Source organism: Diadema setosum, chromosome 1 (genome assembly GCF_964275005.1).
Source record: "Diadema setosum chromosome 1, eeDiaSeto1, whole genome shotgun sequence".
NCBI classification, from domain to species: Eukaryota; Metazoa; Echinodermata; class Echinoidea; order Diadematoida; family Diadematidae; genus Diadema; species Diadema setosum.
Genome location: NC_092685.1, coordinates 44,360,113 through 44,385,528, shown reverse-complemented (window position 1 = coordinate 44,385,528; position 25,416 = coordinate 44,360,113). Strand labels below are relative to the sequence as shown.

Here is a 25,416-nt window from a genome sequence, read left to right as displayed (position 1 = left end):
CAAGCAAATTCGTCCATAAATATTTTCATAGCAACTGATCGTTTTCAAAATAATAGTCCTCAATAAAATCCTATTCAAATTTTGTTTCCTACAAATATCATCAAGCTATCATTATTCTATTAAAAGCTTCGAGCGGTACTATAACCATATAATCATTTTGGTGCATATCGATGGAAAGTGCGTCATAATTTGTTCAAGAGCGGAATATCTACCCCGTATGTAGAATACGTCATTACAGTGAAGAGAAAACTCTGAATATTAACACATTTATGCTTATCACAAATTGAAACGGTCTACAGATAGCATCTTCGAATGAAGCGCCAACTGAAGTTGTTTCTTTCAGATGATCTGCCTCGCTTGTTTCATCTGATAACTTTCTCTCTTGATGCTTATGCGACGACTCTGAGTGACTCGTGTTTTTGTTGTTTTCTTCGTGACTATGTAGCAGAATAAAAGCCATTCACAAACTATCATAGAGAACTTTGGGGGAGGGGCGAAAGATACTACGAAGGCTTGCCATTATACGGTTCAATGGCCAAAAAATTCACAATTTCATATTTGTTTTAGATATTTATTTTTTGGCCTATGTAATAATTTTGTTATTTTGTCATGTTTCTTTGTCTTTTCCTGCATACACGTGTACGCAATTATATTTGTCCCATAAAAAATTACAGGCCTAATGTGGAAATGTCCTGAATAAATACCCCTTAATTGCTGCGTAGACTCTATAAGTTATATACGTGAAGATAGGTATCTGTAACAATGATTATTTTCTTTATTCGTAGTATAGTGCAACTGTCAGGCGATGTCATGGTATACTGGGCCACTGTTTTTATTATCATCATTATTATTATTATTATTATTACTATTATTATTATTATTATTATTATTATTACTATTATTACTATTATCAGTATGTATAGCAAGTTCAGTTTCTATAAAGTCTCAGTTCTTTTTTTTTTCTCTCTCTCTAAACATAACTTTGTATTTTGCTGGTATAATTCTATTTTTTAACCATTATCTATCCTGTAAGGTTGAATGTATACCTATGCTATGCTGATTCCTGGTTTATTCTGTGTCATGATTTGCTGAAGAAAAAATAAGAAGAAAATAAATGAAAGAATGAATGTGCAAGTGCTGGGGTCTTTTTTTGTCCATATTCTAGATACGGCGGAGATGGTGAATTCACATGAATGTTAGATAAAATTTGCGAAGATAAACTCTGAGACTCTTCGATAAGTCAGTTTCATTTTGTTGTCCAAGTATTTATTGGCCATTCAGAACATAATTTAACTTGCTTGAAATAGATTTTGGATATGACACAGAAGAAGTCTTCTTCCCTAAGAGAACAATGCTTATTTTTAGCGTTATCTAACATCCAAACAACTCACTGAATGTAGGGATAAGCATTAAAAAAAAAATGTGTTAATATTCAGAGTTTTCTCTTCACTACAGATGTAATGACGTATTCTACAAACGGGGTAATATTCCACTCTTGAACGAATTATGACGCATTTTCCATCGATACACACCAAAATGATAATAGCACCATTCGAAGCTTTTAATAGAATAATGATAGCTAGATGATATTTGTAGGAAACAAAATTTGAATAGGATTTTATTAGGGACTACTATTTTGAGAACTATTTCTATGAAAATATTTTTGGACGATTTTGCTATAGATGCGATTTCATAATAAAATACAAATAAACTTTTACAATCATCATTTCCATATGCCCCCTATATATAAATGATCTATTTTGGGTTCCGATTAGACACACATTTTTTTTTTAATCCCCCACCCCCTCAATAAAACAAAATTATAACGGAAATAACAAAAATCACAAACCCCCTGCAGTGACTCACCGAGAGTTCTAACTGGAGATGTTTGGGCCTAATTCCCCCATCAAACCGAAGAAGGGGGGGGGGGGGGCTAACAGGACCCTAACCTTAACAGGACGGGGCAAGATATAGGTAAAAACAAGCAAACAAGCACGCAAACAAAAAGGAAGAACGGGAGAAGAAGAAGGGCGAAGTACTGTAGAGACACGAAAAGCTAGCCAAAGGTTTATTGACATTATTCGCATATTGCCAATTTAACAAGCCTCACTGCGTTTTTATGGCAGCATTGCGTCAGGGAATTATGTATCCATGAATTTGGAGAGTTTTTAGAGATATCGAATCATTATTTCTTTACTTTGATTGTCCCAACCAGCAAGGTTGCGCTCTTGCTGCACCCGTTTTGTTTTGCTCCCCCCCCCCCCCCCCCCCCAACGAAACAGCGCAATCCCGCGCGAAATTTGAAGGCACCTCTATGAACGCGCGCGGAACCCACCTACACTGTGGCAGGGACCGTGCATGCACAGCCGGCATAGCATGTGGGCCTAGCGCCTCGATCGCCGCGCCAAGCAGAACAGCTGGCCCGCTGTCGACTGTGTGGTTCTTGCTGCTGCTGATGATACACAAGTGTACAGCATTATATAGCATGCAATCGTAGAATAGAATCTCTACCGCTTGTACCACTTCTACGTTAGACGTTGTAAGTGACTAAGTCGTTCAAGATTGCTGGCAGAACGGGAATCACACATCTAGGCTAGGGATGGTGCAGTAAATATGTTGCAACAACTGTACAGGATCCGCGTTTAGGTGACCAGATCAATTGGTGGTAAGTGCTCGAGCCATTTCTTTTACTCTATTCTGAGTTGGATGAACATGTCATTTAATTTTGCTACGTTGGGGCTTCTCAAGATGGTCATGTATGATGTAACTAACGAGTTACACGTATACACAGCCCAGTGCAGTCGCTGTAAAACGGCGTCTGGTCGGGCTATAATGGAAAATGTAATGGTCATGTGGTGATGTAATGGCGAAGTGCATTAGTAATGTAATGGTAATGTAATGGTGCACCATGAATACCCTGGTAGCAAACAGGATTAATGTGTTTGTCTGCTGGAACTGCTCGATGATTGTAGAAGAGACTCGGCTTGATTTCACCGAGTAGGCAGAAATAAACACCAACATTTGACAAGCAATAAACAAGTGATTGTGCCTTTCTAACGTCATGTCAGCTCAGGCGAGTGATCTATCATCTAGATCAGAATATGAACAGGAAATCAGGCATTGCGCCATCCTAACCAACATGAAAGAAATACTACAAATAGAATCCTACATGATATCTGTAATTGTGGCCAGAGAAGGGGTGACCTATACATGCTATATGAGGCTGTGTGTGTGTGTGTGTGTGGGGAAGAGTTCCTTTCGGTATGGTAGTGTGCTCTACTAGGGATAGTTGGGTGACCTGCACTTTTTCATAGAATCTAGTTAATGTTTATGCATGTGAAAATCACATTTTGTCACTGAAATTCTATGAAATCCCACTCACAGTAGTCTAATACAGGAAAAGTGTTGAAGATTCCAAAAGAACCAAAATTTCACCGATCGATACCGGAAATTTGCAGCTATATCGTCAAATGCGAATGATGCAGAATAGTTGTGCGCTAAGGAAGGGGCCTGCAACTTGTCACCCGCGCTTCCATAGACAAAGCACGTAAAAGACGTGTGCGGGTGACCGTGATGCTCCCATAGACAAAGCACGTAAAAAATGCATGCGGGTGACCGTGATGATACAAGTTTATAACATATAGGCCTATTCCTAATATGAATTTAAGATTTTCACGAAAAACTCTGCGGTGTTTACCATGTCCATAGTTTGCTTGGTTGTGGTAACCCTGCCAAGTTTCAAGCGTACAGAACACAGTCTCGGGCATATTTTTTTGTTCAGTGCACTTGTAACAATTTTAAGCAGGGTGATGGTATTAGGGCCCCGGACGAGGTGCAGGCACCTCACTATACTCATAGTTTAACAAAAAAAAAAAAAAAAAAAAAAAAAAAAAAACTGTGCCGGGCTTATGTGTCAGGAGATCTATCTTTGTAGTAGATCTAGTAGATACAATGTATATCATCAAGCGGAATCCAGTAGATCTAGAGTTCTCATTCACTACAACTTCACAAGCTAACAGTATTCCAGTTAAACACTAAAGCAGTTTAGTAACACACCAAACCTTTAACTCCAACCCAAACCCTGACCCTATATCAATCCACATCCTGACCCTTGGCTTTATAACTCAGGACTCTGTGTACTTGTAGGAGCATTCACCTTAGTTTAAAACTTTTAGACCCCAAAACTGTTACATATTCACTAAAAAATGTATGTTGTTAAAACTGTTAGAATATGTTTTTGTTTTCATTTTGGGTGGCTGTCCCAAAAGAAAATCTTGCCAACGCAAGATGTGCCTTTCCATGACTAGTACTGTAGTAGCCAGTATTGAGAGGATAGTGAGCAGTAATGAATAGTAGCGATTATCTTGAATCAACAATGGCTATCAAGATTTAAACAGCTACCGTAATGTGTGAAACGCCAAGTCTAACAGAATTCTTTGTACTGAATTTCTGTAGGACTACCAGGTCATTTTATTGTTTGTCATATTTACCTTTGTATGCTTCAAAAATTGCAGCCAAAAAACTCTCCACAAGTCAGCAACATTTAAGGAAACAGAGATGGGAATTCAAGGACTCCTCCCCTTTCTCAAAGAGGCTTCAGAACCTATCCACATCAGAAAGTACAGCGGCTACACTGTCGCCGTGGATACGTACTGCTGGATCCACCGTGGGGCTGTGGCCTGCGCTTCCCAGCTGGCAAAAGGAGAGCCTGCCGATCAGTAAGCACCAGCAAAATCCTGTAATGTAATGTCATTATCTGTTGAGAAGCAAAAGGGTGTTATCTTACTGGCATTAAGGGTAGCTCCTTTAATTCTGCCCTTGATTTACATGATTATGCCATTACAAAGTTTGAACCACATCCATTCCAAATTTGTGCTGGGTGTGTGTAAAAGATCATTAAGTTGTCCATGCAAACGAAACCTGTCGCTGTCTTACTGATAGCATAAATTATATTAATCTCATAGACTGGGCAGATGCTGTTTTCTATCACTAAACAATGATGATACCCAAAGTCTTGATTTTATCAATTTCAATTTTCTAGTTGTCTATCCTGATATTAAAAGTGAAGTGTAATTGTGAAGATATCTTCATATTCATGTTGAAAGTACATAGATGTTTAACTTGACTCAATGAATATTATAGTTAATACATGTATGTATTCACCAAGTTGTGTTGGATGATACTTCTCTATCACATGCATCTCTTATTGTCTGATTTTGAGTAGCTAAGGGTAGTGCAGTCTGAAGTTTATCAATATACTTATTTTCTTTATTGTTCAATCTTTTTTTTTTTTGAAATGCATTTCTCATTTTCCCATTTCAACCAGCTATGTGCGGTACTGTCTGAAGTATGTCAACATGCTCAAGTCCCTGAACATCAGGCCAGTGATGGTGTTTGACGGAAAGAATCTGCCCGCCAAGGCTGCAGTGGAAGAGAGTAGACGAGAGTGAGTCTGCAAGCAGTAGAATTAAAAATCAAGAGAAAACCAGAAAATCTTCTTGGATATATATATATTATATACAGTGCATTCCCATTATAACGAACACGGTTATAACAAAATTCTTGTTAAAATGCAGTAAAAATTCAGGTCCCAAAAGTATTGCCTATATACTTAACTGTTTGGCATATAACAAAATTTCGATGTAAGGAAAGAAATCTGCAGGTCTGGAGGACTTCATTATAACAGGTGTTGCCTGCATAGGGATCAGTGACTTCTATCAATGTCACCTCAACACATGCAAACTCACTAACTACAAACTGTGTTGTTCCCTTATTGAATGGGAAAGAAATATCATTTTGACTGAATCTTGCTGTGGGATATCACCAAGAAAAAAGAAGAAGAAATTTTAATGACTAGAAATTGGGTATTTTGCAAGATTATTGCTGCAGTGTTAGACTACAGAGAAAAAAATAATAATTACATTGTTTCCATCCATTCGTATTTTTCCACACATCTGTTTATATTTGTAAACATATTTCCAGATCTATTTATTGAATCAAGCTTTTTGGTATAGCCCAGAAAAAGCAAAGAACTTTTAAGGACTGGAAGTAGGGTATATTGTGAAATTATTGCTGCAGTGTTAGACAACAGAAAAATAAAATTTCATTGTTTTCCATCCATTCATATTTGTCCCCACATCTGTTTATATTCACAGTCTTTTACATATTCTTCAGTTACAATGAATATTTTTTTTTTAAACAATGGTAATGTTTGAAGCTATACTGTACGACTTTATAAAATCTATACTGTTTATTTCTGAAATATTGTGATTAGATAAGATCATGTCCTTTCGTCAATGTTTTGCAGGCGGAGGGAAAACTACAGCAAGAAAGGTCGTCAGTTCCTGCGTGAAGGGAAGGCCAGCGAAGCTCGTGACTGCTTTGTGAAGTGTATCAATGTCACTCCTGAGATGGCCCTGGATGTCATGAAAGTAAGAAATTGGGACACAGTGTTATATTCAAGTTGCTTGGTCTTTTCTGGATAATGATCTTGTCATTATTAACAGTATATTTGAATTGACATGCTTTTGTTATCATATTTATTTTGTTTTGTTGAATGTTTTATCTGTATGTTTGTGGCGTTTTGTTTTTGGTTGATTTTTTTTTTTTTTTTGCAGATTGTGGTTATTTTTTTTTTTCTTAACTGGAAGTTGTATAGTAAGCATGAAATACACCATGATTATGTTTGACTTTTGAAATCATATGTACATCTTTATGATAAGTGGTATGCCTTATTATTCATAGTTTTAGACTATAAAGCCTTGTCAAAAATAATTGATTGTGAGCAATGTGTCAAACGCTTACATTTTTGTGTGACATTCCTTCAGCACAGTGGGGTCAGAAATTAATTCCTTGTCTAATGCAGAAATGCACACTCTTACCTTTTGCAGTATTTCATACTATTTTTTGCCCAAGATATTGCAGATTTCATGGAAAATATGTCTTTCCCACCTATTACAGTGCACTCCCGTTACAACGAACACGGTTATAACGAAGTAAAACTTCTGGTCCCAAAATTATCGCCATCAAAGTCTATGGTACAAAATTCGCTTATAACGAACACGGTTATAGCAAAATTTTCGTTATAACAAAATCTTTTCCGAGCACCACTGACAAAGAAAAACAAAAGAAATGTACTCCGTTATAACGAAATGCGGATCGCTTTCGAAAATACGTAGCGGAACAAGGCATTTACAGCGTCTCTGCATTGGCGAACGTGTCACATCACTGTGTGTTCGCTTGGTGTGTCACGCACAGTTTCCGAGGGAACTTGCATTATATATTGTAATACAATAATCTGAAATTGATTAACCAATTGTTTTATTGTTCACATAGGTTTCCAGTGTACGACGAGTATTCAACAAACATAATATCATATATGCGTGGCTTCCTTGTTTTCGTTACATATTGTATTTGTTCGGTTATAACGAAATTTCGTTATAACGAAAGAAAACTGCCAGTCCCGAGCATTTCGTTATAACGGGGGTGCACTGTACTACACATGTCTATTGCAGAAAAGGTAAAAATATGTTTTTGCACAAAGTTGTGCCTTTCCAGCCCTCACAACGCTGCAATTCTGTTCTTAAGGTTGGCATGCCAATTAATGAACAGATGATGTGATTACACTCATCGTAACCATCTTAATTTACCACTCGCAGGCTGTGCGATCTCTAGACGTGGATTGTATAGTGGCACCATACGAGGCAGACGCCCAACTGGCTTATCTGGAGAAGAATGGATTCGTCCAAGCCGTCATCACTGAAGATTCTGACCTCATTGCATTTGGCTGCAAGAAGGTAGGTTTTTTTTTTGTTCCTGCATACCATTCCTAACACAGATGGTATTTCATATGGCACTTTACACAACATTTTATGTTAAAATTTGGGAAGACCCACCGGTACTCATAATTCTTCATTTGTTGTCAGCCATTTGTGAAAGATGGTACAAAGGAAATCGATTTAAAGAAAAAAAATCCTGTGGCTTTGTAAGGGTAGCAAGTTTGAAGAACTCTAAATGACTTGTTATATGGCCTGAATTCCTGAGGGTAATTTACACATACCTGAGAGTACAATTAGACCTCTTCCTAGAAATAAAGGCAAAAGTTACAAGTTTGTAGCCATCATAGCAAAATTCAGACCATTTGGTAAATTAGAGTTTGAACATGGTTTTATTTAAGTTTTAAATAAGGAAAATGTCATGTTTCAATTTCATTTTATATCGCATTTCTGAACAAACGCTGTGCTTGCCTCAAAAAGGTCATTGTCAAGCTGGACCTGGCCGGTAACTGCCTTGAGGTGGACTCCTCGCGCCTCAACCGCGCCATGAAGGCCGGCAGCAAGTTCACGCCAGACAAGTTCCGCTACATGTGCATCCTGGCCGGGTGCGACTACCTCTCCTCTCTGCCGGGCATTGGCATCGGCAAGGCGCGCAAGCTCTTCCAGCTGACTGACAATCCAGATATCTCACAGGCAAGCAGATATATCTTGCTGGAAAGTCATTTCAACGAGTCTGTTTGTAATTAGCTCATGTGCACATCTCCCTTCTTTTTTCTTGGTTGGACACTTCTGTTGTTTTCAAAGTGACATAATGAATTGATGCGTAAGCTCGCTCAATGTAACAATTTATTGAATTCATGTTCAAACAAAGAGAAAACATGTATAGACCAGGTGACCAGAATGGTCCTTCAATTAAGAATTGGGGAGGCATACATTTCATTGTTTTACATTGATTGCATTAATTTTTTTTAAATTATTATTATTGCCAAATACTAGGCAGCCGTAATAAACACATTGTTGCTGTCAGGTGCATGTTCTGGCAAGCACCATCTATAAGGATGACATGAGGAATCATTTCATTGCAGATGCTTATTTCAGTGCATTTAAAAACCAGCATGCCTGTTGGTACAAATGGCCTGTTTCTACTCATTCGCAAAGTGGAACTACAAACTGGCTTTTTATTGTTTTCAGTTGTAATGATAGGGATCATGATGCTGAGTAAACATAGTATCAAGATATTAATAATGATTGATTCTAATAATTTTGCATGATGAGAAGTTACCATATCGTTGCTTAATATTTCTGGACGGAATGTTTTAAAGAGCTCCAGCCATGATATCACCAATTAGGAAATTTTCTTTTTCTGCAAGATGTATGCAGCATAAGTTTCTTAGTTATACCAAGTCATCAGGTTTTGCACATGGGTGTGGAAATGAAACACTACAACATGGCAGAGAACTTGTCAGCACCATTCCTTTGCAACATATCTTGAATGTCTTAATTACAACAAAGTTAGCCTGTCATTTTATAAATTTTCCGAGCATAAAGAGATGCAAAATTTACTTCCAGATGCCAGTGGTGCTGAACAGTACAATTTTTTTTTACATTGAAGAAGAGAAATTCATCACAGTAAGTTACAGAGTGATAAAGAGCTTTAACCCTATTCTAAATGGGGGGTCAAATTGACCCCCCCCCCACTCGACGTTTCGCGCCACAATTCCGCAACGCGCAAAGATTTTGCCGCGTCGTTTCACAACTTTTTTCATTGAAGTCTCCCGCAAATTTTGAGACCAAATTTGCAACGTCCGAGTACACCGTTCTGAAGTTACGTAATGTTTTGCATAGGCATGTCAACCCGAAAACAGCTCAAATTTATGATATCGTGTGCAAATCCAATGCAAATTGTGTTTTTTGGTTCAATTGATATGAATTAGATTATTTCAACTTTTAACCATTGAAATTAATCAATTCTAGTGTAGATAAACCTGAAAAAGTGCCTGCAACAAATTTTGGCAAAAAGACAATAAAAAACAAAAGGTCGAAAAAACAATAAAATACATAAGAAATTAACAAAACAATAAAAAACAAAAGAAATTGATTTTGATTGCGCTATTTTTTTACATGATAATTGTTTGATATGTCTTTCGGAATTCTGACACAAAAATTTAGGAATCCTTCAGTCTTTTTGATGGAGTTATAGGTGAAAATATAATTTCATGCACAAATTTGCATAATTCATTTATTGAAAATAGAAAGGAAATATTTTTCTATTGTATGACCATGTAATCTTGTAGTTGACATCCAGCTCTATCTTTAGGCAAAATTTCGCGGCTATCGCGCGATCGGTGGCCAAGATCTGAAGGGGGGGGTCAAATTGACCCCCCCCCCCCCCCCCAGTAAAAACTTGGTCTCAAATAGCCCAGTTAGAATAGGGTTAAAGAGTACAATGTATCACAAAGAGCAGTGAAGGGCCTCAATATTAAGAGTTGCAAAATGGCATGAAATGCAAAGAACTATTCTAGTGAGTGCATGCAAACTTATAAATGTTTTATACTAATAGAATTTGTCGGATTACATGAGTGAATTTAGCAAATAAATGGGTGCACAATCTTGTAACTAAGACGTGAGACTTCAGCATTTCCGCCATTAGCATAATGTCTTTGCAATTGCTATTTGATGCATGCAGGTCGTCAGGCGGATGGCCACAACGCTGAAGATGAAGTTCACTGTGCCACCAGAGTATCTCAAGGGGTTCTTGGAAGCCAACAACACATTCCTCTACCAGCTGGCATTTGACCCCAAGCTGAAAAGGTTACAACCTCTGACCCCATACACTCCTGAAGTGGGCCCCTCTACATTGACGTATGCTGGAAAGTGAGTAATGGTCTGAAGGAATATCTTTGCGCCCTGATGCTAGGTTTACATTACATTCACGGCAGCCGTAGCAGTCATTTTTGGGCCATCATAGACAAAACAAGATGGATGTGAAACAACGCAGGGGAATGGGATGGTCAAACATGACAAACCACGATTGCTCTGGATGTCAGGCCAGATTACTAAACTATCGAAAAATCTGTCACAGCAGTCATGGTGTGGATGAGAAACACATTAGGACGTAGTAAAACAGGGTGAATGACACATCAATGCATCTACAATACAAAGAGAGGAGACCGAGATATGACGAAAGAAGGCCAAAACTCAGAATGTGGAGGGGGAAAAATGGTCAAAATCCCATGGCACACTATGTTTCAAGCAAAGAGGTCTACCATGGCCATGGAGAACATAATATTAACCTTGTTTTTTCTTCACATGACTTGTTACTTGTCCACTCTTTCTTCACTCTAAGTGGTTGAAATGAAATCGTCGGCTGAGAATGAGAAGAGCGTTAAGGTGTCTTGAACACTATGGCTTTAGTGGCAACTTAACGCCCTTCTAATCCTCGGCCGACGAAATGTTGACTATTTAGGCAGTTTCTTGGACCAACCAACTCTATGTGACATACACATTTTGTGGACACTTCTCAACTTTGAGATACCATGACCATCTGCTTTCTCTTCTGACAGATATAATGCAGACCGTGAAGCGTACCAAATGGCTCTGGGAAACCTCAACTTCAACACATTGGAGAGAATGTGGGACTTCAAGCCACCGATTGACAAGGTACGCCCATCTCCACGTGAGGTAGCAGCATTTCCTTTTTTTTTAAGTTTGATGCAGTGGTGGTATAAGGTTGACCTTTGGTATAATAGATAGACCTCATTCATTTTGAAGCTTGTGTGTCTAAACCTGTTACTTTTGTAATGTCTTTTTTCAGATGCTAATTGGAATTTATTATTTTTTCAGAAGAAAATTCTGATGTTGTGACATGATTGTCATCACTAGAATGGCATTCATTTGACTATGATGTCTATCTGTGTAGAAGTGTCTAAGAATTTTTGTATCATTTGAGAGGTTGCATCATACTTCACAGTAATGCTTCACTCCTGTATGTTTGCAGAGACAAAGATGATAAAATGCATCATCACATGTAAATGCTGAAATGCAGGAAATTCTCCAAATTGCTCCACACAGGTACATGACAACAACATGTTGGGATTGTACAAACTTCATCCAAATATGTTTAAGGTAGTGTCAATGATTTCCTATATGAGTAGGAAATTGAAATGCAGTGTTATGATTCATTTCATATGAAGTTTACATCTTTGAAATCACATACATGTCATGTCTAAAAACACTGAGAAATATTGTACCAAGCACTTAATAAATGTATATTATTGGTTCATCTTTTCAGCTGAGAATATGAACATACTCGTGACAATTGAATCATCAAATTCATCTGTTGCTTTTGTATGCATACTACGAAGTACAATTTTCCTCCAACTTCACCAATAGCCCTATGACAAGAAGAAAATACCCAGACACATGCTGAGTATATGGCACCAGGACTACCAGCCAGGTCCTGGACTAGCACGCGAGGACCAAGTCCAGACGGTAGACCGCGAGAGTACCAGAGGGAAGGAAGTCACTGTTGATACCAGCCGACAGAAGGTCGTCCACAGGAAGAGGCAGATAGAAGGTTTGTGTCTCACAACAAGAATGCAAAATTCTTATAGTGTACGTGTTTCTACATAGAGAATAGCAAAGGGGTCTTGCTGACATTGTGAGGTGAAATTGTTGCATGTTCAAGCCATTACTCTTGTTTTGATCTAGTTTTGGGAAATGAATGGCAAGCTGCTATACTTGAAACTGACTTATAGCAATACATCCACAAAATCTACCTGAATTAAAAAAGAAGAAAAGAATGATATGACAATCACATGGATTAGCTGTTCCATTATTCCATGTAAAGATAGACTGCCATTTATGTATGTCCCAGGGTATGGCAATTTGTGTTTCCCCCCCCCCCCCCCCACCCCCAATGCCTGCAGAGGAAATTGTACAAGTGTCCTAATGTTTTGCAAGATGTTGTCATGCCCAAGCAGGTACACAGATTTACCACACCCTATGCAGAGTGCATGGATTTCATAGATATAAGGCACATTAACCCTAAAAAGGCTGGGGGAGGGGAAGGGGGAGGGGAGGGGGTTGAATCAACCCCCTCCTCGACATTTTTCATGACTATTCCGCCGCGCGAAATTTTTTGACCGCGCCGTTCGCTGACTTTTTACTTTCAAGTCTCGCGCATCTTTTAACACCATTTTCGCGAAAATTGCGTATACCATTACGATGGTGCACGACCTTTTATACATGCCTGTCACACCGAAAATGGCTCACAAACATGATTTTGTGTATAAAGTCGTTGCAAATGGAGTTTCCTCACATTATTCATAAACATATGATTATTTTCACTTTCATAGGCTGAAATCAATTAATTTAAGCATAATTATGCTTGAAAAAGGTTCTGTCATAAATTTAGCCAAAAGAAAATAAAAACAAAAGGTAAAAAAACAAAGTAATACACAAGAAATTCATAAAACAATAAAATGCATAAGAAATTAAGTTTGATACCAATTTTTTTTTTTAGTACATTGTTAGGAATGCTACAAAGAATGTTATCACCGAAATTAGGATTCTAGGAGCTTTACTTTCTGATTTAGAGCAAAATGTATGATTTTATGCTTATATTAGCATAATTAATTAATATGATGAAAATTTCCATGTCTTTTTGTATAATGTGGTAGATTACGCCACAGGTAATGCACGTGCCAATTTTCATGGCGATTGCGCAATTGACGGCCGAGATCTCGGGGGGGGGGGGGAGGGTTGAATCAACCCCCCTCGGCCACAGAATACCCCAAAAAGCCCGGCCTGGTTAGGGTTAAGGAAAGTATACAGGAACATGTAGACGACGACCACAATACTAAAGATGTCAAAAGAGACAAAATAAATGAATTAAAAAAAATTACAAATTTTGTTTTGTTTCAGAACATGTTTCTGTTCGAGAGAGAAAATGGAAAAATGTTGGTTTGGGCATTCTTTTTGGGGGGGAGGGCGAGAGGGGTATGGTGTAGCTTTACCTATTGTGATTCTAGGCAAGTTCTATCTGAACACTGTGTGAAAATGTCAAAGATTGACCTAATTTCTAACTCATTTCAACGGGAACAATAAGACCCTGTTATAGGTAGATCTTTAAAAAGCAATAAAGCAAACAAGTGTCTCCATCTTTCATCATAGATGTCGAGGAGTCGGCCCCGCCCTCCGATGCACAGCTGTCTGATATGTATGCCAACCACCAGCAGTCCAACCACACCCAGCGGATGGCATCCAGTGTAGTTGTCCCGGAAACCCCTGACAAGGATGCGGCCAAGCCAGCCAAGAGGAACAGATTTGCATCCAAGATCCTGTCCAAGAAGAGAGCAAACATCTTAAAGAGTGGCGAAGTGGTCACAAGCAGGTACCCAAACAGGTTTATTTCCATCTCGATAATTCATTTTGTTTAAATATTAGTTGAGTTTTATTAGTTTTAGTCAAATTTGAAGATTATATTTAATCCATGGCAAAAATAGGGGTTCAACTGTACCTTGCACATTTTCTTGTCACTGTGCAGTCATTAATGAATGTCCATTGGTAGAACTAATTTGTCACACATGTTATCACAATTGAAATTTGCATAATCCTTGGATGAATTTTAAGCTATCCTTGTGAATTCTGGCATATTGTCTAGCAGTGGATTATTTCATTACATATTCAATGTTGTGCATATCTTTCACCAGTGAAAGCCGGGCAACTCATTTGGTAGTGAAAAGTATTTATCATGTTGCCTTATGGAGCAAAACTAGTGTGTCCCAAAGAAATTTCTCAGGTAAAGAAATGATATCCAGTAAACACACATGAAATGAACTCTGTGGGCAAGACACACAAACAGATAGGTAAATATATTACTCAAATGCTACTTCTTCATTTCCTTTGCTGAAATCTTTTCATTTAGTACATTTAAACAGAACCTGTCATGGAAGTTTACAAAACCTGAAATCAACTTTCAATTCTGCAGACACTATAAAGTTGTCCTCTCCTCTTCACCAAAGTATTTGTAGACCAATATTTTCTGTATAATATGAAAGTAACTATTATCTCAGCATACAAGGTTCTTGGCCAAAATGTGTCGAAAGCATATAACACATGGTGAGTGAGGAATATATCAAAGAGTCATGTTTTACAGTTACAATATCTGCCAATACAAAAGACAAAGGAGCCCATGATTTCTAAGGACCAACAGATGGCTGATTTTTCCTCATGGTCATTTTCACTCCTGTGTTTCATTCTCATACTTGTAAGGTGTAGGAGGAATCCTGAGTGGCATCCAACTTATGTAAACTCTTTAATATATCTGTGATATTTTTCACCCAGGTTTTTTAACTCGCAAAAGCCTGTTCCTTCTGAGCCAAAGAAAGCACCAAGGGTCAAGATGGAAGGATATGACAGTGAAGATGACAAAGAAAATCAAGACGATCAACTGAACAACTCCGGTCTCTTGGAAGGGATTGCAGACATTGAGATGGAGCAGGAGAGGCTCACCAAGGAGGAGGAGGATGACGATGACGATGCAGAATCTGTTGTTGGAGATGAGAATGTGTCTCTTAGAGGAGTGCATAGGCAGACACATGTGTCCAAGAGCTTGGATGCACTCCAACGATTCCAGAGATCAGCATCTAATCCCATCCTCAAAGCCAGCTCCGATGTGCCACGCCTTCGTCCTCGTGGCATAGATGCAACCTTGTCCAAGGTTCCCTCTGACCCAGTCCTGAAACTGGACTCACAAGAGAGTCAAGCAAGTGTCACTGACATGGACTGCTCTCAGGAGGACTTGGGCAGATCCTGGAGCCAATCCTCACTGGACTCTTCTGCCAGCAGCCAGAGGCAGGGTACCCCTCGACCAAGGGGCGCCTTCTCCTGGAGCCGCAAGAAGGAGCTTCAGGGGAAGCTGGGGGGTGGTGAGGCGATGAAACAGAGCTCCCTCAGCAGCTTCCTCTTCAGACCGGGCAACCAAGCCAGGAGGATGCCGAGGAGCTCCTCAAGTGTGAGTCAGTCTTCGGGTGTGGAGTCTCTGAGGAAAGGAGACTCCTTTGAGATGCCCAGTTCTCAGGATTCCGCCGATGCAGCATTCTTGCCACAGTCTTTGCCAATGGGCAGTATGGATATGATGGATCTAGAAGATAACTGCTCTGTGGATTCAGTGGTAAGTTTGACATTTCAGTTCATCAAATGTCATGTGTGATGCAGACATTGATATCCCAAGGCAATAATACACACCTGATGCTGCTGAGACATGGTCTACAAAGCAGACACCTCCTAATAAGGAAAATGGCAGGGCCACATTTGGAGTTGGTTTGAAGGGGGAAGGATAGGAGAGAGAGAGTTTCGTAAATGCTTGGTCAGTAGTGAATAGCACTTCTTGCCTAGCAGCCTAGACCTTGCCAATGTACCGTATACGTCTTCATTTTACCACAAGAGATAAAAATGTAGAATCTTGCCTTCATCCAAAGTGTCTGGTGATGTTATTGTACACGCATGTGATGTTGCCTGAAATAGCGCCTAGAATTTTTGCTTAGATATCCTCTAGCAGCACAGATAATTTTTTTTTCTTGCTCTTTCTCTCTCTCTCTGGTGCAAAACTTTTCTAAAAGAATGAGATAGCACCAGTATCAAGAAATACTGAGAATTACCAAGAGTTGAACTTGACATTACCAAGTGCAGTGTGTTTAAATTTCTTCTGGCAAGAATCATCAACTGCAAATATCCATTCATCGGCCATGCAAATTGCATACATTTTGTCAATGCCAGAAATAGTCGCTCTCATTTGCCTCATTTGTTATCCACAAGGAGCTTCAGAGCAGTGCCAGTGTGAGTCAAGGTCCCTCTGTCCAGTCAGCCGTCCAGGCGGCGACCGTTTGTGAACCTCCGCTCCCTTGCCTGGTCTTGCCGTCATCACCTGGCAGGGATGAACCGGTGGTTAAGGGAGGCATCACTTGTAAGCGTAAGAATGACTGCAGCAATGGCATTAGAAGAACAGGCCTTTCAGGGAAGAAGAGAGTGAGCCATTTCCCTTGTGCTTTGATATCCATAATATTCTGGCCATTCTGATACGTAACTACCAATTATATGTCAATCAGTTGCAATGTCCGGACAGTGTTTACTGTTTCATGTTTGTTTCTCAAATTTGGGTTATGAGTGCTTATACTTTTTGTTGTATGTGTGTGTGTGTGTGTGTGTCCATGTGCGATTTAAACATATTGGGGGAAGGCACATATTTCATTAAAGATCATTTATCCAAAAAATTTTTTTAGCATTTTAAGAGAAGAAATGCTAAAGTTTAAACACTGGGTTTTGTATGCGCTCTATTCAGCAAAATGGTAAAGTTATCTTCAGCATTTATTTTGCTCGTGTGAAGATTACAAAAATCGTAAAGACACTTCATACAAACATATATGTTCATATTGATTTCAAGTATGAAAGCTTAAAAAGACAAGGAAGAAAAGCTGACATATGGGGAACCTTACTGAGTGGTCATAGGAGGATAATTAAAGACAAAAGATGAAGAGTATACTTTAATTTTACAGCTCTTTTGTGTAAAATACCCTACCCTCACAGATTAATCTTTGCAGGCAGAAGTTCATGCAGAATCCACCTTCACCAAAGGTGGGAAAGCCTGCAAGGTTATCTGTAGCATGATGCAGACCAAGGAGATGTCATCATACAACTCTTCTGCAATCATCAAACAACCTTTTCCTTTTGTGATCCAAGCAAAAGTCATAGATTTACCCAGAAATATGTATCAGGGCAGCTTCTGTTGGGACGTTTTGTCCTTCCCCGCAACAAAGTCACTTCTCATTTCACTATGTATTTACAAGTGAACTACGTAACACTATGTCGTGTTGCTATCACAATGATTCGTTTTCATTTTTCACACTGACATACCGTACAGCGGCTCTTTTGAGTGCATGGAATGAATTTACCCACATGTGTCTTTGTAACTTCAATATATTATATTTTTTTTAATACTTTAATTTTTTAATGTCTATTCTCTCCTCAGTCCTTATCAAACTTGTCTCAGGAGGGATCCCAAAGTAGCGAGACCTCCAGCCCAGACACTGATGCCATCAGTCTCAGCCAGTCATCCTCCCCATCACCACCGCTGCCATCACCTCTCGCATCTTTGAAAGACTCTCCTCCGAGTCAGGGTAATTCCTCCAAGTACTTTGGAGCAAAGAGAAGGAGGAAGCAGGCGGAAGACAGCGAAGGGAGCGAGAACACTCCCCCAGGCAGGATGCGAGTCTCAGCTTCCCCCACATCGGAGCGACAGAGAAACATGACGTTACTGGCTCCCCGGAATTCAAATGTAAGATTGTCACTCAAGAGTATGTGATGTGTGGAACAGAAATATCTGGTTTGTTTGTTTGCCTTCACATTTTATCGTCTGTTTTACTTATACAGGTTTTGTTTGCCCTTCATGTTGCTGTTGTTGATTGCATGTCACATATACATGCTTGACCATTTTTACAAAAACAGAGGAAAGCTAGGGAATCTTGTAAAAGCATTTTTTTTTTCAAAACTTAACCCAGCCTGAAGAAGTACTTTGTTAATGGCCTGTGTATCTGCTGTAACTGAAGATTGAAGTCAAACTGCACAATGATAAAATTGATATCAATGTATTGCATATCTGTTGTTTCAATGAGAGCCCATTTAATAAATCATTTTCACAGGGATCATAGCATTCATTTACAATTACTTTCTACAATTTTGAAATCAAGTGTTGCAAGATCTTTAGACTGGTCCAAATTTGTAGAAGATAGAAAGGATAGGAGTTCAACAGTAAAAGAGAATGGAACTTTGTTTAGGATGTCGTTAGGGTTTGGCCATTATATCACATTACAGATGTATTTGTCATGCCTGCGCAGTCTAGCAAACTGTAGCATCAGAGAAGGCAGCCTTGAATTTTTGTCTGTTTACATTTCTTGCTGCTGGACTGAAAGTACCCCATCTATTGACAAGCCTGTGCCAGTTAGGATAAGCATGCAGCCATACACATTTTAAGTTGATATGATGTGGTGTTACACCCATTTTCTTAAAGAAACCCTCTAAAGAACCTGAAAGTGTGCATCGTAGCAGATGCATGTTTTCAAAAATAACTGTCAGGAAGGTGGTTTCCTGGTGAAGGGGAATTCCTACTTAAACCAGGTCTGTTTTTTACAGACAGCATTTTGTTCAACACTGTGTCTAGTGTACAGAAATGAAACTCCTGTTTAATCATGGGCATCTCAAGGTAGGGGGACAACCCAGTCATGTTTGTAAGGGTCAGCTCAGTATGCTTCCTGCTTGAATCGAAACAGAAAATTTGTTGAGTTTCCTTTCAAGGAATACCTTGATAATTGATTATGAGCTATTACTGATGTTGAGGTAACCTAGAACTGCGCTGGCCATAGGTTTATGAATGAAATCAGCTCATCATAATACTTTTGTTCCTCTCTCTCTCTCTCTCTTCTAAAAGGACCAAGCGGAGAAAACCAGAAGCATTCCCAAATCAAGCATCCCTGCATCAAAAAGTAAGTTAGGAAAGTGAGTTCTAGCAGCCCTGTCCATTGTGCTTGCAAGGCTGCTAGCGTAGCATCACTTAACTCTTTATCTGTAGTGCATAATGTATCTCTCTGAAGATTTTAGTACTGCTTGCATCAAGATCTATCTTTCACAGACACAATACAGTACTGCTGTGCTGCATTTAGAAAAAATAAAAAATAAAACCCCCACAAAAAAAGAAACAAAAAAAGAAACAAAACAAAACCCACTCCACTGGTTTGTGTAATGTCAGTCAAGTGGCATGTATCTAATATGACACTATGATGACATGTCCAGCTATAGAAGCATACATTTTATATATTGTAATGAATGTTGCAAAAGCTTCCACAAGACAAGTTGATCAGTGTACGCACCCTGCTCCACTGACCTATTCTGAGCATTTGATGTCCTTACATCTTTCACGGAGCTTGATACTTTTGTTGAGATTCCCTGTTGATAGCAAGAATCTGTAGCTTAATATTTTCACAGATGCATTGTCTGATGATAGACCATAATAGTGCCAGACTTTGTTGAACCACCCAAAGTTGCTCATGGAAGTACAGACATGCTGTAAATACACAAAACATGAGGCTATACTTCACTCCTCAAGTAGCGAGAGGAATGATGTGCATGCTGTCTTTTCTTTTCTTGTGTAAATTCTGTTGTATCTTGTTCATTTTTGCTGATCTGATGCCATGCTTATAAAAAATTTTCCCTCAAATGAGCTTTTTAACTACTTTTAAGTTTCATGGAGACTGTTCAATGAGTAATGCATGTTACATGCATACATCATAGTACAGGGGAAACTCGGTATAACGAACACTGCTATAACGAGATATCGGTTATTACGAGGAAATTTTCCCGGTCCCAAATTTCCTTCCACACAAGTCTATGTAAAATGCTACTCTTATAGCGAGATCGGCTATAACGAAATAACTGCTATAACGAGATAAATTTTGTGACTTCCAAACAAAGAAAAACATAGCCAATCAAACCTGTTATAGCGAGGTAAAGCAAAATGTTCTCGGGTAAAGCTTTACTTTGCCTGTGCTATCACCTTCCGAGATTGTAAAGCTGGATGCGCCAAAATTTGTCTTGTACACACATATTTTCTTCAGTGCACTCCAGCTAGCACCGCATGTTGTACGTGTATGTGTGTGTGCGCGCGCACACTGATACATGCAGAAAATGTGGTGGGACGGCCATATGTATACATGACATCATCATGACGTTTAGCAGGTGTGAGGCAATCTGATGCTGTGATTGGCGTTCTACGAAGGGAATTCCCCATCTTCACACACACGCAGTCATAATGTACATACAGAATGTGTCACATACACACACAGCATTGTGCAGACCATAGATATTCCACACACCCATACCACAACCACATACCAATCCACAGACGATCTTGACACAATCGCAAGCTACTGCAGTATATAATTTACAGATTCAAACATCTGCAATTAATAAGAAACACATTCTTGATATTGGATTTCATTGGCGAAAAACATCTTCTTACCCATAAAAGTGAGTAATTCCGTCACATACATTATCAAGTTATCAGTATTGATTGAAAGATGATGGGTAGTCCCACATGTGCAAATTAATGTCTTTATGTTATGCTTTCTTTCATGCCTACTGATATAACGAGATATCGGCTATAACGAGGAAAATGACTCGGTCCCGACCATCTCGTTATATCGAGTTTCCACTGTAGTTGTCACTGAAAGTGAGGGCTTTGCATGCAGTGAAGAAAATTTGTCAAATGGAACAAGGTAGATTTTAGTCCAATCAGGCTGCAGTCTGTTCTGATAATGATGTTGGGAAATGCTTCAAAGCTAATCTGTGAGCCTGCTTGCTTCCATCTAGAACCGTCGGCTCTACTAGGGCAGTGTAAAGTAGCTGGACTCTCGAAGAGGCGACGCCCGAGCGACAAATCTGCCAGCGGTACACCCAAGGGGCAGACTTCCCTTCTCGCCTTCATGACCAGATCCAAACCAAAGTAAGGGCTTCCACTACGTGATCTTTGAAATTTAAAGGCAATCTTAATTTCCACAAGTGTAATGATTACTGATATTCTGTGTCACATCTTACAACTGTAGTTTAGTTACATGGACAACAGATGGTACATTTTTGTTGTATCCCCTCTTTTCTTTCTTTCTCTCTCTTTTATTTTGCAAGAAGACAGAGAGAGAGAGAGAGAGATGTCTGCTGTTTCTTATTTCACTCCAACTCGCCTCACAAATCTTTATCATATTAATCATCACCACCATATCATTATCATTTCACCATGAGAATGGATAGGTAAGTTTGTATTTTAAAAAAAAAAAAAGATCACTCACCAAATTACTATACATCTGTACTTTCTTAGTGTCCATTCCTTCGGTGATATTTCAGTTTTTTTAAGACTCGTAAGCACTAAAATTAATTTTTATGTGGAACTGGAAATTCTTTTCCCTGCATTTGTTTTTTTAGGTAATGTTTTGTTATGCATTCGGGACATCATTCATGCTCTTGCTGAAAAATGTTATTACTTTTTATTGTTTTATTACATTGTTATCAGTAGTTTCTATAGCACTCATAGATGTCTCCAATCGTGCATCAAATTTTTAGTCTGTACGAATGATATAGATCATCTGTTAAAGAGCGTTTCTCTGCTCTGCCTCTCCATATGATATTGACATGAATGCATCGTTCACATCTGTACCCCTCCCTCCAGAGCGGAGATGTCACTGGAAATGGGGAAATCCCCCACTTCCCCGGAGGAGACAGCTGGCCTCTGTGACCTTACTCCAGAACTGGAGGGTAGTCTTCTATCAAGGCAGGCTGCTGTCACGACCAAGAGAAACATATTCACCTGATGCCTTATCCACTGTCGGCAGATTAGACATTGATTTCTTTAAACTCTATTCCTTTAAGTATTAGAGCATGGTAAGTGTGCTGATTATGGGTTTGTTCTTATCACTTCAACCTTTTATTTTGTTGTCCACCCTGTTTTATGAAACAGGAGATCAAACTGAGAACCTTTTATCATTCTATGCTTGTTTTACAGTACTATTTTCGTCATCATTTTGTCAATGTGTAACTAATGTGAATATCTGAAAACTGGACGGGCTTGTTCTCAGAGTTGTGTGACTGTACTCTGAATGAGAAAGGGCTGACAACCCATGCAAGCACAAGAAAAAAAACTATTTCCTCCTCATCATTACTCTATGCCATCATTAACATGCCACATTGTATTTGCCATTACAAACCAAATCATTGACACAAGATGTGCTGAAGATAAAAATACTAATTGACATGCCTTCCCAATATCAATTCTATTCGACCAAGTGTCGGCATGTACCAGTAGTATCTTTATGAAATTTGCAACCTGTTATGGGTTCTTTTCTTTCTTAGTAGTAACATGTTAGCCAATAAAAGTACATTTCATGTAGTCCATGTATGAATGTTTGAAAACTGTTGTAGGATGTATTTGTTTGTCTAATTTGAATCTTGTTGCCTGCAGTGGGATTTCCTGTAAAAGTATGAATAGCTATGATGTCAACTGTTTATTTCATTCAGTATTTAGTACTATTTTTTATCAAAAATATGCTGCAGGTTTCGTGGAAAATACTATCATTCCCAAATTGTATTAATATGCATAGTTTCGGTTGAAAATGGTATTTTTACCTTTCCTGCCATACACATGTGTATGGCAGGGAAGGTAAAAATACCAATTTCAACCGAAAGTATTAAAGCCCTTTCAGCCCTCAGAATGTGTGATACTGCAGTGCTGTTTTCAAAATTAGCATTCCAAAGGTAACCTGTAGTTTTCCTTTAAACAGCCCGAGTGCAATTAGATTTGATTTACCACCTTTCAGATGTGATATAGATGGTTCTGTTTGCAAAAGTATTCATGTTGCAGTAAGTCACTTCAGTTAATTAGTTAGTTTCGGGTTGCACAAGGAACAGTAATGACACAAGCACAAAGTTTTTCTCACCCAAACAAAGCATGTGGTTGACGGTATTTGTGACAGGCATAAAAAGGTGAGCAAAATAATCCAATAAAAAGTACACATTGGATATTAAGAAATGAAATTGATGTTATGAAGAGAGTGACTACCTCTACCAACATGCCAAGTGTGACTTTAAACTCATCCAGGAGGTTGCCGTCCTGTCTATTAATTTGTATGTCAGTGTGTGATTATATGTACAGTAAATCTAGGCGTAAGCCAGCATCCCGTAAGTCGACAAATCACGTAAGTTGATGCAGTGAAAAAGTCCTGATTTTTTTTTTTGCTTTTCTGTTTTGTTTTGTTTTTTTTATTTCTGTTTTCCAACTTTTGCATAAGTCATTAGATTGTTCTCTGGTCTCTGCATTTCGACTTGTGCATGGTTTACTTTATTTGTCTTTTCTCTTGTCGTGTTATGGGATCCCCCTAGCTTGTAGAACCAATGTTTTACATTTACGGTGAATCCAGTTCCATAGTCCGTCTGCTGTTTTGTTATCAATATGTTTTTAATTTGTCTATTCATTACACCCTCCCTCGCTATGAAGATTATTGCAGGCTGATTATTGTGAGATTTTTGCAATTATTGATACCCATCGATTCGATAGGTAGTGTGTAGAACCAACTAGAGGTTCTCTATATTGATTTTATGTCCATGTAATGTACAGTTTCAAATATATGTAGCAACAGTTTGTACTACCTAGTTACTGGCATGTGTGTGTTTTATTGAGCAAAGTTGGACCTCCTGTGTATTTTTAATCATGATCACCTCTTCTCGCCACAGTATTCACTTTTGAGGATTGTTCTTAATGTAAGTGCCAAAAATCAGCTCGGTGAATTTTATGTTAACCCAAACTATGTGTGAATGTTGTAAGACATTGCAAACATTAAATTCATTTCTTATCACTTGTAATGATTTTGTGTCAGCTGTTATGTCCAGTCTTTGTTAATTAAAAGTGTTGTCATTGCTTTCATATACAGTGTATACTCAGCAAAAAAAGAAAGTAAACACTTGTTCGATTTGAAATTTTGTATAGAAGAGTTTGATGAAAATTAATTCTCCTCCATTAGTTTTAGCCTTTATTGATCTTTTGGGCTTCATGTAATGTGATACAGATCATAGGTTTGTTTTTGCAAATAAATTCATTTTCTTATTGTGTTCAATTTTCCTTTTGTTCTTAATTGTTATATGGGAGAGCACTTACCTGCGCATAAATGACAATTTGTTCATATTTGCAATTTTTACTTTTCTGTCATGAAAGAGAAATATAAAGGTGTTCACTCATGTGTAGAGCTTCCCTTTTTATTGACCTAGCAGGTTGATAACCAAATGAATTACCTTTCATAATAGGTGTATATAATACATTAACTTTTAGCCAAATATCTCAGAGAAATATAAACTTGAAAAAGTGTTTGCTTTTTTTTTTTTGCTAAGTGTATATAAACTAATGTGTATGTATGTATGTATATATATATATATATATATATACATGTACTTATATAGTTACAATGTATATGTGAATACATACAAGCTTACAGCATATAGATATACATGTGTATACAGTGTACATTGTATACTTCTACCCTACCTTACACCCATCCACTCCCAACAAATATAAAGTGAAAAGCTTACATTCTATGGCATCTATCATGCACATTTCTTGCACACAGACATTGTAGCAGCACATATATGTAGCCGAGAAAATATGGCATACATTTTTTTTTTCTTCAGTATGGTAATGTAAGATTTTATTTACACAAATGTACATTAAATTATACAAACATTTACAACACATAAACACTCACTCTTGGTTTTTTTCATTATACACATGTCACTTTAACAACACAGAACAAGAGACGTACAAGGCATAAGTATTTTACATTTGGCATATTTCGGACATACATGTAGTGACAAACAAAATGGGTCTTAGAATGGCAGGTTTTCAGTGGACGTCACACACAGTCATGTCTTTGTGATGTGTTCAATTCCTGCGATGCACAAAGCGATAATGTACAAAAAGATTGCCATGTGTCTAAAGTAGAGCGAGTAATTCTTACAGCTTGCTACCCCTTGCAAGTCGAGCCTTTCATTTTTC

At 38.4% G+C, this 25,416-nt stretch overlaps 1 protein-coding gene across 1 annotated transcript; it reads left to right on the top strand.

The window, feature by feature from the left end:
• Positions 1-4,228: 4,228 nt before the first annotated feature.
• On the top strand, positions 4,229-24,479 carry LOC140236402 (uncharacterized). Its single transcript, XM_072316336.1, has 15 exons — positions 4,229-4,718; positions 5,327-5,446; positions 6,308-6,431; positions 7,659-7,796; positions 8,256-8,468; positions 10,462-10,649; positions 11,339-11,435; positions 12,168-12,351; positions 13,950-14,169; positions 15,123-15,951; positions 16,596-16,805; positions 17,806-18,111; positions 19,261-19,315; positions 21,198-21,330; positions 22,048-24,479. The coding sequence occupies exons 1-15, from the start codon at positions 4,558-4,560 to the stop codon at positions 22,187-22,189; spliced, it is 3,120 nt and encodes a 1,039-aa protein (XP_072172437.1). The 5' UTR covers positions 4,229-4,557; the 3' UTR covers positions 22,190-24,479.
• The last annotated feature ends 937 nt before the right edge of the window (positions 24,480-25,416 follow it).